The sequence below is a fragment of the Balaenoptera borealis genome, assembly GCF_965194805.1.
Source record: "Balaenoptera borealis genome assembly, chromosome: 6".
Taxonomy (NCBI): Eukaryota; Metazoa; Chordata; class Mammalia; order Artiodactyla; family Balaenopteridae; genus Balaenoptera; species Balaenoptera borealis.
Genome location: NC_138863.1, coordinates 44,535,015 through 44,551,476, shown reverse-complemented (window position 1 = coordinate 44,551,476; position 16,462 = coordinate 44,535,015). Strand labels below are relative to the sequence as shown.

Sequence of the window (16,462 nt, the reverse complement as noted above, 5' to 3'; positions counted from 1 at the left end):
GTGGCTCACGGGCCTAGTTGCTCCGTGGCATGTGGGATCTTCCCAGACCAGGGCTCGAACCCATGTCCTCTGCATTAGCAGGCAGATTCTCAACCACTGTGCCACCAGGGAAGCCCTGTTATGTTTATATTTATAGACTTTCTAAATGGCTCTTGTGTTTTCGGTTTGCTCTGTGGTTCATAACATTTCTATTGGGTTCCCTCTTACTCGCCCTCGTAGAGAGTACCAGTACTGGGAGGTCCCTGTGTGTCCTTGCCACCTCTAGCAGTTCTGTGCTAGCGCACCGAACACTCGAACATTCCACTAGAACTTTTGCATTCAATGATCTGTGACTATGCAGAGACACTGTGTAGCTATTAACAAGACCTTGCTAGGGAGTGACCATGCTCACTGTGACACCACTATTTAAGACTACCAGAGCCGTTACCCAACACAGGTTCTATTTAGTTCAAATTGAGTCAAAAGCAGCCAGAGAGCAGAAAAGAAATCTCAGAAGGGCAGTGTGTGTGTGTGTGTGTGTGTAGGCAAGGCAAAGGCTGAACAATCTTCTTTGCCTTGACCCGGTAGGGAGACTGTGAACAGATTATGTGTGTTATAGTCTCCTCCTTATCCATATTCTTTGTTGTAAAGTACTCCTTCTCTCCCTGCTTTCTCCTTATACCAGCAGGAAGGCATTTTCCCCTGAAACTGGGATAGAATTTATTGCCTCAGTTTACCCCAAGGCATAGCTCCTTGAATAGCCAGCCCAGGTGGGCCAGAAATCAACCTATTTCCCAGAATGCTCTTTCCAACTAAGTTCCTTAGCTTCCCAGGGGTGTCTATGAGTTCCATAAGTAATTTCAAAATATATACTTAGTTTTTAAAATTAATTTTTATTGGAGTATAGTTGACTTACAATGTTGTGTTAGTTTCTGCTGTACAGCAAAGTGAATCAGTTATACATATACATATATCCACTCTTTTAGATTCTATTCCTGTATAGGTCATTACAGAGTATTGAGTAGAGTTCCCTGTGCTATACAGTAGGTTCTTACTAGTTATCTATTTTATATATAGCAGTGTGTATATGTCAACCCCAATCTCCCAATTTATCCCTCCTCCCCCTTTCCCCCTTGATAACCATAAGTTTGTTTTCTACATCTGTGACTCTATTTCTGTCTTGTAAATAGGTTCATTTGTATCATTATAAAACCTAGTTTTTGATGTATATTCTGGATCATCCAGATAACCACCTTACATCTTTGATGTCTTCATTTTATACAGTGTCTACAAATACAGTGTCTACAGTGTTATTTTAAAAAGTGTTTACAATTGAGTTTTTTACTATAATCAAGTTGGCTTCAAGTGTCATCTAAAGTGATAGGGGTTGACTTTTATCTATGAGAGTTCTCGAAAAAATTGTTTTTCCTTGAGAATGAATCTTTACATTATTCAAGCTTTGAGGACCTGGCTCAAATAATTTCTTTATTCTATTAATAGCAAGTAAGCACAGCTACTTAAGTCCTTTGCCCAAAGGCAGTGGCTGGTGTCTGGAAAAAGTCTGTGATTCACTAATTTTAGCCCCTTTTACTGGACTTGAATTTTATTTTTGTTTATGTTGAACGTACATGCAGTGAGATAGCATGCAGGGATGTCTCAGATTCCCTGATATAATATATAGCAGTCTCTAGTTGGGCTCTCAAATTTGCTACATCTACATGCTCACTTTTGGTCTAAACTTCCACGCCATTGCCCACCTCTCTGGATTAAGAAGGCACAGAAACTTCTGCCTGCAGTTATACATTTGTCCCCAAGTTTAATGAAGTAAAATTTTTAAAATTTACAGATGAGAAACAGAGTATAAGGAGTTCATTTTCATTATTTTGGATGACTGATTTCCTTCATTGATGGTTTTGTTTATTTTAGAACAAGCATGTGGTTTCTGGAGCAGATGAAATATAGATTGAATTGGCACAATTACACCTTTAGTTTTGAAATCTTTACCCTCCCTTATTATTAAGATAAGCCTTCCAGCAAACAACCACTCCCCAAGAGAAAATCTTGCAATTTTCAGGGTTTTGTTCTGGGGGAACTTTGGAAACCATTGACTCAATACAGAGTATGTTTCTGCACATAAAAAAATTTTTTTAAATTTTTTTTAGATTTAGTTTTTAAATTTAAAGTCTTAAAACACTTTAAAAAAATTAACTCCCTCTTTACTCAGTTAGTGACTTGGAAGTAGTGATAGCCATGAAAGAATTCAGTTCTTTTCAAGAGTATTCAGAAAATGTTTTCTTATTTCCTTGGAATTGCCTAAAGCATTGTTTTTCATAATTCGCAGAAGATTGACTTTCAGAGGCATTCTGTTTCCAAATTCTTTTGTAAATTCCTAGAAAGACCTCTGTAAAAATTTATTCATTTGTTTATTTATTCATTTATTTGTTCATTAAACATTTACTGGCACCTGGTTTGTGATAGAGACTATGCCAAGAACTAGAGACAGGGAAAAAAAAGATGCTTTTTGTCTAAGGAAAAAGAATTGAATTCTAGTAGATTATCATATCTAATGTACTCCTGAACAGATGGAGAAACTGAGGTCCAGAGAAAGGTTACATGACTTAAATAAGAATTAAATTAAAAACAGTTTATTTGATTCACAAAGGCAATTGGCATTGAAATACTTTGGAATCACCAGTACTTCTTTTATATTGAGTTAGGAATTTTTTTAATATTCTAAAATTAACAAATAGGGTCAGTGCCCAATTTCCTGGGTCAACGCCACAGTGGTGCCCTTTGTTCTTGGACCCAGTCCATAGTCTGGCTTGGCAACTGAAAGACCCAGTGACCTGAGTTTGGCAATTAGTGTAGGGGTTTTAGTGTCTACTGACTAAAATTACTTTGTATACCCATTTGCTCAGATATTAGGGGTTAGCCTTTCATTACAGAACATTACTACTTCTGTCAAACTCATTTTTTGCTATTTTGAATTATATATTTACATTCTTGAAATTTTAAATTAATAAGTCAGAAGTTTTTAGTAATTTTAACTATAAAAAGTTCTATCTGACTTTCTTATTGGTTTAAAAATAGATACAATCTTGAATTACAGTAAAAACATTGTCATTTAATGTGAATGTCCATAAACATGAACATTCTGGCCCCTGCTGGGAACTCTAAGAACTACATCACCTGTACTATCAATTTTTCTAAGGGACTTCAGGTTAAACCTTGAATTCAGTTTTATATATCTTCTCTCTTTTTTTTATAACATCCCAGAATTTACTGATAAAATCCATAAGTAAGGCATTACTATTATTAAGACTCAAAATCTGTGTTAAATATTGGACATTTTTACATGATACAATGAATTTAAATCCACTGTAATACAATCAAATAGTCTACCTTAATTTTAAATATGAATAAATCTAATATTTTCCATCTTCACTCAGACTCAGAGGAGAAATCCAATGAGAGAACAGGTGAAATTTATTTATTTATTTATTTATTTATTTTTATTGGGGTATAGTTGTTTTACAGTGTTGTGTTAATTTCTACTGTACAGCAAAGTGGAGTTCCTTGTGCTCTACAGCAGGTTCTTATTAGTTATCAGTTTTATACATATTAGTGTATACATGTCAATCCCAATCTCCCGATTCATCCCACCCCCCCCGCCCTACTCCGCACTGCTTTCCCCCCTTGGAATCCATAGGTTTGGAGAACAGGTGAAATTTAAATACTTGATAAAACGTGGTAAAGACCCTGCTTAGAATTTCATTTCATCAGATATTTATTTAACACTCACTGTTTGGTTGTGGGTAGGCGCTGAGTATATTTATGTACAACATTGCCCTACCCCTAGAGAAGAGTGGGTAATAGTTATAAACAGCACTTGAGCAAGTGCAAAGTTATGGAATAGAGTATGGACTAAGGGCCAAACCAACCGTTTCTTGGGTGTAGCTAGAATGGTAGGTACATGGGATACTTACTAGTACAAAGTGGAGAATAAATAGGAGACTGGAAACAAGATTATAAAACCTCCCCTCTCCAAAACCTATGAATAAATAAACACATTTGCCAGCCAGTAACTATGAGCTCTCTGACTTTGGACAAATTAGGAAACCTTCATTTCCTCATCTGCAAAATGGAAATGTTAGTCAAGTTGTGAGGACTACATGAGATAATAGTGTAAAGTACCAAGAACAGTGCCTGGTGCCAAGTAAGTGCTTAATAAATACTAAATATTAAAATCATTATCAACATCTAATAACAATAATATCAGTAGTGCCTAACAATATTCATATCACTAATACTGATTTTTGTATTAGATATATTTTTTAAATTGAAAATTTATAAATTTAACTTTTGTAAAGGGAGGGATGGGTATATATGATATACACAGAGGAAGATCTAAAGCAAAATGACTAGAAAACTAGAGACAAAAAAGTGTGAAAAGGTCTGCCAAGCAAATGCTAACAAAAAGAAAGCTGGGGTAATGATATCAGTCAGACGGGATGACATTTAAGGCAGAAAGTATAATACAAGATGAAGGAGGAAATGTTATGATGGTAAAGGGTCTACAGAAAGGATATACCTTTCATAAATCTTAAAGCACTGAATAATGTTATACTAAAAATACATGAAGAAAAACTTCATAACTACAAGAAAGATGATCAGAAACAAAATAGTAGTGGCCTCATTTAATTCACTTCATGGATCAAGCCGTCAAAAGTTGGTAAGGATGTATTTGAACAGTGAAGTCAGTGAGGTTGATGAAATAGATGAAATAGATATCCTGTTAACTGAAAATCAACCTTATTTTTAAAAGCTCATGAGACATTTACCAAATTGACTATACATTGGCCTGCATACACACACACACACACACACACACACACACACACACACACACCCCTCAGTTAATTCCAAAAATTAGAAATAATCCAGACCACATTTTCTGAAAACCATGCAATTTAACAAAAAATGAATGACCAAAATAAAAATGAACATCTCCACTACTTGGAAATATGAAAACTATTTAAAACAACCTTTGGTATAAAGAGGAAATAAAACTGATATTACAGAATGTGTACAAAATAATAATTAAAACATTACACACCAAAACCTGTAGAATATGACTGCTGTGTTCAGATAGTCATGGTTTCAAACATGAACACAAGAAAGAAGAAAAATAACATAGTATTTAACTCAAAAAAGTAGAAAATGAACTACAAAACAGACTGCAGATTAAACCTTAATAAGCAGAAGAGAAATAAAAAGGTAAAATCAGAAACAGCAAAGCAGTAGAACTGATAATATGAACCTATGGCCTGTTTCCTTAAGGAGAAAAAAAAAAACCCAATACACTAGCTAAGCCAGTCAATATTAGAAATTCCAAAGAAGGCACAAATATTCTAAATCAGAAAGGAGAAAGAGAAATGATATACAGACTCCGTGAGAGAATTAAAGAATTAAAAGAGTATACTGCAAAATTATTATGCAAATAAATTTGAAGACCTGTGTGAAATTAATATATAGATTGTCTAGAAAAAAACACAAACAAAGAAGAAAATGGAATAATCACCAGAGAGGTACTCTCTGAAAAGCACCAGTTTATAGATGATTCTTCAAATAACATACAGTATTTTTCAAAATAGTGTTTTGAGATAGGCATTTTTTTACTGAAATAGAATAGTATAGAGTGCGTACTCATAGAGCAAGTATTACTATTTGAAACTTTTGTTACAGTGCATGTGTTTATGCCAGATCTCCTTTTAAAGATGCATTTCTTACTCTGGGTCACAATAAAAATACCCTGAAAGCCACTGTTCTAGAATTTTAGTAAATTAAAGAGTAAAAATAAATTCAGAAAGCTTACCAAAAAAATTAAGCTACCATAATACGGATGCTAACACCTGGCAATGAAAGCAAGAAAATAAAACTGACCCCAATTTTTAAATTAAATATTAGCAAGTAGAATTCTGCAGTACATTGAAAGAACAATATACTGTAACGAAGCCCAGTCATTCCAGCAGTGCAAACAAGGTTCAATATCTGAAATCTCTTTCAACATATTATTAGGTATTTAGAAAGAGGGGGAAAAGACAAGATCATCTTAATTTATTCCTGTAAAGCCCTTGATAGAATTTAAATAGCAGTCCTTTAATTAGGACCATTCCTTATTTTAAAACTTTCAGTAAAATACTAGTAGATGGATATTTTCTTGAAGTGATAAGCCAGCATTAATGCTAATGATGAAACACTGTGCATATTCTCATTAAAATCAGAAGTATGTTAAAGATACCCTCAGCCATAACTATTACTTGTTACTTTTCTGGAATTATTAGCCAACACAAATACACAAGATAATGGAATAAGGCATACATATAGGACAAGAAAAGGCAAAGTTGTCATTATTTTTGCAGGTGGTATAATTTAATGCCTATAAAATATAAATAATTGACAAAAATATGTATATTAAATTCAGTAAGGTGGTATATTACAAAACTAATGCACTCTGAAATCATAGATTTTCTTTATACAAAAAGTAATCAATTAGAAAATATAATGAACAAAAAAGATGCCATTCAAAATAACAGCCAAAACTAAACCAAAGCAAGTGAAAACACCCAAGGAGAGAACTCAGCTAGAAGTATGCAGGCCCTACCTTACTAGTTCTTAACCCTGACTGGGGTTAAGCTCTTAATAAATACACAACTCCTGTGCTCTACACCAAACCAGTTAAGCCTTTGCTGATGGGGCCTAAACATCTGTATTTTTTTAAACTGTCTGAGTGATTATAATGTAAAACCAGGGTAAAAAAACCACTGCTCCATATGAAGAAAATATTAAAACTCAATAAATGGAAAGACATACCCTATTCTTGAATAGGAAGACTCAATGATGTATAAATGTCATTCTCTTTAGTCTATAAATGCAAAGTAATTTCCAATTAAAACATCAGTTAATTTTTAAATGTAACAAATATTTCAGAATAGCTAGGTAAATGTTGATGAGAAAGAGGAATGAGAGAGAATTAGCATTAATGGATATGAAAACATTTTAACGACCGGTAATTTAAAATAGCACAGTATTTATAGAAGAATTAAAAGAGAAGTGAAACAGAAAAAAAGAATGAAAAATAAACACAAGCATGTAAGAAAACTACTTAAGTGATAAAAGTGTCATTTTAAGTTAGGCCATTAAATAGATGGATTATGTATTGGCATTGGGACAGATATAGCCATATGGACCCCTGGCCACTAGATTGTAATCTCCATGAAGATAGGAACAATTTCATATTCACCAAAAATTTAAATCTCAGAAATGAAACAGTATGAGAGTAAAATGTGAGTGTTTTTTAAATACCATAATGTAAATTTTAGACTGGATATCATATAGTCCAAGCATGTATAGGTCCATGAATTAGTTTGAGGTTTTCTTTGCCATGATGAAACTTAAAATTAACTAGGCCTATTTATCAATCTTTTCTATTGTAGCTTGGTAAATATGCCCAGATAAAAGTTTAAATTTCAGCATGGCAAAGAAAACATCAAAGTCATGCACAATACAAAATATTTTCCAGTTTTTCTTGTGATTATTTCTTTGACCTCGATTATTTACAAGTATGTTGTTCAGTTTCCAAATACTTGGAGATTTTCTAAATATATTTTTGTTACTGATTTCTAGTTTAATTCTATTCTAATCAAAGAACATACTCTGTATGATTTCAATCCTTTTTCATTCTTTGAAGCTGGTTTTATGGCCCAGCAGATGGTCTATCTGGATGAATGTTTCAGGAGCACTTGAAAAGAATGTGTATCCTGTTGTTGTTGAGTATAGGGTTCAAGGTGTCAATTAGGTCAAGTAGGGTTGTTTAAGTTATGTATATCCTTACTTATTTTCTATCTACTTATTCTATCAATTACTAGGAGAGGAGTTTTGAAGTTCTGTCAATTTTTGCTTCATGTATTTTGAAGCTCTGTAATTGGATGAAATACATATCTACAATTGTTATGCTTTTGTGATTAATTAAATTGACTTTCTTTGTGGTTATGAAATGTCCCTCTTTATATCTGGTAATATTCCCTGTCCTGAAATCTGCTTTACCTTGTATTAATATAGCCACTCCAGATTGCTTAGGATCAGTGTTTGCATGGTGTATCTTTTCCCATCCATTTACTTTCAACCTATCTGTGTCTTTATTTTTAAAGTGGGTTTCTTGGGAGTTCCCTGGTGGTCTAGTGGTTAGGATTCGGTGCTTTCACTGCCATGGCCTGGGTTCAATCCCTGGTCGGGGAACTGAAATCCTGTAAGCCATGTGGTGCAGCCAAAAAGAAAAGAAAAAGAAAAACATTACAAAAATAAAATAAAGTGGGTTTCTTGTAGACCAGATATAATTTGGTCTTGCTTTTTAAATCTAATCTTGCAACCTTAGCCTTCTATTGGGAATATTTAGATTATTTACATTTAATGCAGCTATCAGTATGACTTGGTTTAAGTCTAGCACGTCGCTATTTGTTTTCTATTTGTCACACCTGTTCTTTGTTCCATTTTTCTTCTTTTTCCATCTTCTTTCATATTGAGTATTTTTTAGTGATTTATTCACTATGCCTGATTGTTTCATTTATGTAGTGGTTGCTCTAGAGTTATAATATGCATCTTTAACTTATCACAGTCTACCTTCCAATTAATTATATTTTACTGCTTAATGTATAATGTAAGAACCTCATAATGATGTACTTCCATTTCTCCTGTCCCATCCAGTTGTGTAGTTGCTGTCATACATTTTACCTCTACCCGTGTTATATATTCCCTAATACATTGTTACTATTTTTGCCTTTAACAATTAATTTTATTTAAAAAGTCTTTATATCTATGCATATATTTATTAATTCCAGCACTCTTCATTCCCTTGTGTAGACCAGGATTTCTCACACTCAGCACTATTAACACTTTGGGCTGGATAATTCTTTGCTGTGGGTGACTGTCCTATGCATTGCGGGATGTTTAGCAGCACCCCTGGCTCTACTTATTAGATGCCAATAACAGCTCTCCCCCAAATTGTGCTAACCAAAAATGTCTCCAGACATTGGCAGATGTTCCCCAGGGGACAAAACTGTCAACAGTTGAGAACCACTGGTGTAGATTGAAGTTTCTATATGAAATCATTTTCCTTCAGCGTGAAAACATTTTTTGAACATTTGTTTTACTTCAGGACTGTTGGTGAAACAGTCTTTCAGGTTTTTTTTGTCTGAAAAAAAGGCATTTTTCACTTTTATTTTTGAAGGGTATTTTCACTGGGTGTAAAATTCTCTATTACCATTATTTTCCTTCAAGTATTTTAAAGATGTCCTTTTATTGTCCTCTACATTGCATTGTTTCTGATGAGACATCAGTGGTAATATTTATCATTGTTCTTGTATGTAGTATGTCTTTTTCTTTGACTACTTTTAAGACTTTTTCTTTATCATTGGTTCTCAGCAGTTTTAATATGGTGTGCATTGATGTGGTTTTCTTTCTGTTAATTCTGCTTGTGGTTCATTGGCTTTTCTGGATTTGAGGGTTTGGAGCTTTCATCAATTTTGGAAAAAGTCTAACCATTATTACTCATATATTTTTTCTTCCCTGTTCCTTTCTAGGACTGTAATTGCACATATATTAATTAGACAATTTGATGTTGTCCCACAGATCACAGAGGCTCTGTTAATATATTTTTCACTCCCTTTTTCTCTGTGTGCCTCAGTTTTGACAGCTATTTGGTATCTTTCTGGTTCATTGATTTTTTTTTCTGCAGTGTCTAATCATCTATTAATCTCCTCAAATGACATTTTCATTTCAGATATTGTATTTCATCCCTAGAAAACCCATTTGGTTCTTTTTTATATCTTCCATTTCTTTCCTTATTATGTTCATGTTTTCTTTTAAAACTTTGAGCATATTTATAAAGACTTTTATAATTTTTTTAAATTAATTAATTTATTTATTTTTGGCTGTGTTGGGTCTTCGTTTCTGTGCAAGAGCTTTCTCTAGTTGTGGCAAGCAGGGGCCACTCTTCATAGCGGTGCGCGGGCGTCTCACTGTTGCGGCCTCTCTTGTTGCGGAACACAAGCTCCAGACGCACAGGCTCAGTAGTTGTGGCTCACGGGCCTAGTTGCTCCGCGGCATGTGGGATCTTCCCAGACCAGGGCTCGAACCCATGTCCTCTGCATTAGCAGGCAGATTCTCAACCACTGCGCCACCAGGGAAGCCCCTATAATGACTTTTAATATCCTTGTCTCCAAATTCCATCATCCATGTCTTTTTGTGTGTGTGTCTATTATATTGACTGTTTTTTTCTCCTCATTTTGAGTCACATTTTCATGCACATTTGTATGTCTGCCAATTTTTTATTGGATGTAGGAAATTGTAAATGCTATGTTATAGAGTGTCTAAATATTATTGTCTTTCTTTAATGAGTGTTGAAGTTGGTTTAGACAAGCAGGTAAGTTACTTGTAGATCAGCTTGATGTTTTTGAGGCTGACTTTCAAGTTTGCTAGGGTGGGTCTACAGTAGCCTTTAGTCCAGGCCTAGTTTAATCTAATTAGGAACATATGACCTATTTGAGGTCATTTAATGCCCTGGATACTCAACAAGTCTTCTACTCTGGCTGGTCAGAACTTGGAGCCCTTTGTGACCTTGAAGAAGTGTTCAACTTACAGTTCCCTGGTTGTTCTTTGCCTGGCCCATAAAGTTTAACTCTATTTGCAGCCTGTTTCAGATTCAAAGGAACCCTGTGCAGATTTCTGGAGTCTTCCTTTGAATAGCTCCCTCCTCACTGGCACCCCACCCCACAATATCCAGCGTCCTCCGCCTCCCCTATTTCTGATCTCTGTTTCCCCAACTTAGCAAGATTATTGTGCTCGGCTTGGCTTCACTTCTCCGCATTGTGATCCAAAATGTGCCTCCAGAGCAATTCTATGGATCATTCATTTGTTTCCCTTCTCTTAGGGATCACAGTCTTATTCTGTCTGTGTCCAGTTTCTGAAAGAGTTGTTTTGTATATTTTATCCTGTTTTCTAATTATTTACAGCAGGAAGGCAAGTACAGTACCTGATAACAAATGTGGCCTGATGTAGAAGTCCCCTTGGAAGACAAACATTACAAAGAGGGGGAAATGAAACACTTATGAGGGGAAGAAGGCTAAATTTCTCTTACCTTCAATTACCCTTAAGAATAAGAAAAAAGTTAACAACCCATTAGAAAAATGACAAAAAAGAAATACAAATTTCCAATAAACCCGTGAAAAGATGTTCAGCCTCACTCATAAGTAAGAATAACATTAAAATATCAGTGAAATACCATTTCTCATTCAAGTGCTAGAATAAGCATTGGAAAATAGCCCCCTCTTTCCCTCTTGGTGGGAGTGTAAATTTTAATTTTTATCCACTTTGTAGGGCATTTTGGCATTCTCTTTCAAAATTTTAAATGTGCCATGCCCTTTGACCCAACAATTCTGTTTTCTAGGATTTTCCCCTCAGATCAACCTGCACAAACTCTCAAAAATATTTGTAGAGTGTATAATATTGAAAAGTTGAAAATACCCTACATGTCCAATAATTAGAAATAAATTAAATAAATTATAGTATATCCAGGCAAATCTGTGTGTATGTACTGACATAGAAAGATAAATATAATATACTAAGTAGAAAAAGCAAAATTTAGAACAGATTTTATAACTATGAAAAAAAGAAAAGTTACATTTAATATATGTATGCTTTCTCCATAGATATTTCATCTAATCCTATGACTTTAATATTAAATATTTGCTGATGCTTGCTCCAGACTCATATTCAACAGTCTGTTACATCCCTTTTGGATAGTTAATACGAATTTCCAATTTAACATGCCCAGTTACCAATACTCTCCTCCCCACCCAGTCCTCTCCATTTCACTACGTGGCACCATCATTCAACAACTTGCTCATGTCAAACACCTGGGACTCGAGGAATTTTTCTTGATAAGTTCCCAGCTCCACACTGTTCAATGGCAATAAAGGAGTCAGAAAGCTGGAAGGTTAATAGACTATTTCTTGGTTGAGGGATAATAAAATAGCTACCACTTTTTTCTTAGCTAGCAATAAATTAGTCACTGAATCAGATACTTCATATACATTATTTCATTTAATCCTCACTACATCTATAAGGCAAGTGTTATTTCTCCATTTTATAACTAGAGTTTAAGATTTCAGGTGATAATGCTTTAATGAAAAATGAGGGGTGTGTGTTAGTGTGTTTATGTATAAATCCTCTCATGTTTCTCTTTCTTTGTTGCAGCCCACAGGTCCTGCCAGAAGACAGTTACCAGGTACTATAGATATCCTGAGAACACCAATATGGTCCCAAGGAAGGTGCTAGTGGAAGCATATCAGGCACTTCCTGTGAGGTGCTGATTCTCACAGGAAGGTGCTGATTCTCACAGCTGGTGTGTGCAGATAGGCCTCAGATCTCACTCTTAACCATTTCAAATTCTGTGATTCAGAATTCATTCTTCCTCAGTTATATAAAAAGTTGTCCTTCTTCCTCAGTTATATAAAAAGTTGTCCTTCTTCCTCAGTTATATAAAAATATTAGCTGGCTCTATGTGTAGAAGAATGTCATTTTTTTAAAATAAGTGTATTCAGCATGACATTATTTAGTCAGCAGAGTTGCAAGCAAGTTTTGAAAATTAATTTCATCAGATGCTGTGCTAAGTATCAGTAACAAAAAAAAGTAATAAAGACACGATGCCCCTGATGACCTCACATTCCAGTGGGGAAGACAGACTTGTAAACAGATATGTTAAAGTAGGAGGTGGTAAGTGCTCTTCTGAAGACTGAGCAAAGAGCTGTCAGTGCAAAAGCACAGAGGACTCTGCCTCAGGAAGTCAAGAAGGTTTAACAGAATAGGTGACATTTGAGCTAGATCTTGAAGGATGGGCAAGAATTTGCCAGATGAATGAGATGATCTCTATATAAAGTGCCTAGTATAGGGTCAGGCAGTTGGTAGGACCCAATAAATGGTAACATCTAGTTCCAGTCAGAAAAGTGTCCCAGGCAGAGGACACAGGTCAGTTCAATTCAAGAAGCATTATTGAGTACTTTGTATATGTCAGGCACCGTTCCAGATTTCTTAGCCCTTTGTGCCAGGCACATCCTGTGAAGACAAATAATTACACAAGGGTCTGGTGTGAGCCATGTCCAGATCTACTATTTATAGACTTTGCTCTCAAGTTGGAGCAGGGATGTTTGCTTTAACACCGCTGACACATTCCATCTTGATTGCAGCCCCCTACGGCAGCACTGACAGCGCTGAGACGTAAGCGGCTAAAGGCTGTTCCAGGCCCAACTTCATGAAGGCAGTCATGACAGTCTAGTCTGTCTCCCCCCTTGTGTTGTGGGCCACTTTGATCTGTACTTGGATCAGGTAACAGCTCTTCCTCATAGCATGGATGGAAGAGTCCAGATGCCTGCATTTCTGTCCCAGCTCATTGGCCCCGTGGGCGCCACCTGCCCTCTCTTCAATAAGCCCCTTTATCATACCCGATCATCAAATCTTGATGCTTTATTCTTCATAGCAGAGTACGGAATAGTATAGAATAAATAGAATCTACACTGTTATTTGAATTTGTTATACTAAACACAGAATGTATACATTTCCACATCTAAAACAGAATATTTCTAAATTTAAGGAACATTCTGTAACTGTTTTCAACGGCTGTTTTACTAGCATAGATTACAGACAATGGAAGGAATGTGCCAGGTGTTTCACAAACGTTTTATTTAATTATCACAATTCTATGAGATAGCAATTATTATAACCGTTATACAAACTAAGAAACTAAGCCACAGAATATTTAACTTATGAAAGACTAAAAATAGTAACGCTTGGATTTGAAATCAGTTCTATCCAACTCCAACCCCACTTTCTTTTCTCTATAGCAGTGTCCAGTTTTAATGCTACCATTAATGTGTTTCTACTACTTGCCAGACACAATGTGAAATGCTCAAATACATTCTAACTTGCATGAATTTTTTTAAAGTGTAACACTAAGTACCTTGCTAAACCAGCCAGCATATTATAGCTCTCAACTTCAAGCCTAGGTCTGATACTCAAACACCACTGGTTCTCAAACCTGGGAGTGCATTGGAATAAAATGGGGAACTTAAAAGAAAAGCCCTACCCAACCCCCGGAGTCTAATTTAATTGGTCTGGAGTAGAGCCCAGGTGATTTTAATGTGCTGTCTGCTTTGAGACCATAGCTCTCAAAAGTGAATAGGAAGCTTGAGGTAAGGCCTGCTTTCATTTATCAGGGTAAATTGGTGGCAAATGGGTTTGGTGGACTATTTTTAAAGTGAGTGTATTTCCTAGAAAGTACTAAAGAACACAGAGGAAGGAATGTGGGCTTTGGAGTAAGAGAGACCAACTTTGAACCTTAGCTTTGATACTTTCTTGCTGTGTGGCCCTTGGCAAGTTAGTTAGCATTTTGTCAAGTACTGATTCTGAAAGGAGTAAAAGGTGTCTTTGAGAAGAGGATTCTACCTTGGAACAAATGGAGTGAACGCTGCCTCTGGTGGCCTGGTACTGGGGGGCAGTCCGCACACAGTACATTGAGAAGGGCCTCTCTGCCCCCCGTGCCCTCTGCCGATCGCTCCCCAAGCCGGCGGGGATGATTCCTTAACTGTCAGGCCACATGGCATTGTTGAGAGGTGACCAGGAAGGGAGGATTCCCTTTTAGCCTCCGATGCCAGGGTATGGTATGTATGCTTGGGTGGGAGGGAAAGGGGAAGAATATTTTTAATGTTTTATATTAGATCTGAAATATATTTTACAATAGAAACAATGCCTGGATGGTAATTAGGCTTCCTGGTTATTCATTTAAAGCTTATTCATAATTTTGCCAGAAATAGACTATATTTTATATACAAATAGCACTGTATTTCAATAACCTTTTGGGGCCAATAGGCTTTGAAGAATTAGTGTGTAAACATAGCCATCATTTACAACATTGTTTCTATGAGAAATATGGGTCACTACTTGGGACTCCAAGAAACTGCTCCTTTCCTCTCTAACTCAGCTTAACAAATATTGTGCCCACTGGTCATCTAGAGAGAGGGAATGAAGCAGCTCAAAGAATGCTGCTTGTCTTCCAGAGTTTAGCAGAACTCTTTTAGCTACTAATTATAAGATCACAACATACTTGAGGTCAGGGCCCATTTCTTTCCTTCATTTGTATCCCGTTTCCTCCCAAGCAACCTAGCATGTAATAAGAGCATGTAGTGTATATAGTGTACATTAACATATACATAGGTTAGATTTGAAATCAGTGGTGATCTCACTGTCAGTGGCAAACAGGACACTGGTGGTCCATTACCCTGCAGTGACAAAATGTTCCTCAAATGATCCCACTGTTTCCTGGAATTGGGTGCCTTCTAATGACAAGAATTTAGGAGACTTAGTGGCTGTTACAGTGGAAATTATAAGAGCTGTGGGGTGGTTCTGACTGCACTGGAAAGCTTACCTAAAGGAAATGACAGAATCAGAAATTTACATTTTTAATTCCGGGCACTGTCAGAGAATCAGAAAGCTTCCTTGACTACCTAAAAAAAGTCTTATTTCTTGTACCAGTGGGGCTGAGGTACACAAAAGACAAACCTAAGTTTGATTCTGCAACTTTATGCATTACGATGCAGGCTTTCTAGGCATTGATTAGGAGAGTGGGATCCTGAGAATGGGAATACTTGGATAAGTTCTAACAAATCCAGCTGCCTTGAATCGCCAAATCCCACTGAGTCTTAGTTGTCTATAGAAGCAATCCTTCCTCCTCTGTCTGATAATCTTAGTCTCTCTCTGCCTTATAACCTGTTTTAATATTACCTGAGGTAGTCGATTTGTCAGAGTTTAAGGAATCTCCTCAAGGTCAAACCCACTACTTCTCATTGCTTCCAGACCCAGGCCTATTCCATAATTAGATTCAGATACTGAAGACTTCAGGGAAGAAAAGGAAAAGAAAAAAAATATGCATGATGATTGTAGTCCTTATTTCTACACAGTTTATGGGCCATAGTTGGTATTTGCAAGTTCCTTCGTCCACTACCTTTTCCCTGTTCCCTTTGTCTTCAGATAATACTTTAGCTAGTTGTGATTGTTTGTCAGTTAGGGTGACCTAAACTTCCATCCCTGAAAAAGCTGAACCATTAATCGTTCTTGCTTGGCTTGGGTTGCTCTAATCTTCTAGTAGATTTTACCATGGACATGGGAGTACTAAGAGTTGCCCAGAAAATCCCTGGGCTTCCAGACATAGTCCTCCCTCCCTTTGCTGTGCAGTACTAACCCTTCTCCTACTTTATAATTAGAATTGATTGCCCCAGCCAATACAGTAATCCCCTGTTTTGCTTGCTGGTTCGGTGGCATGAAGAACTCAAGTGGCTGATGTGGCAGTCTCAGCTCCCATTCAGTGGAACTCTTC

The 16,462-nt window shown here is 36.1% G+C and overlaps 1 protein-coding gene across 3 annotated transcripts in view; it reads left to right on the top strand.

Moving 5' to 3' along the window:
- LOC309631227 (small membrane A-kinase anchor protein) overlaps positions 1–16,462 on the top strand; it is a 297,357-nt gene that overhangs the window by 169,645 nt on the left and 111,250 nt on the right. For 2 of the 3 annotated variants that reach the window (XM_082397461.1, XM_082397459.1), the window contains one exon: positions 12,292–12,322. The exons of the other annotated variant lie outside the window; for it this stretch is intronic. In XM_082397461.1, coding sequence (XP_082253587.1) covers positions 12,292–12,322 — 31 coding nt within the window. The remainder of the gene's footprint in view (positions 1–12,291; positions 12,323–16,462) is intronic. 3 annotated transcript variants of the gene reach the window in all.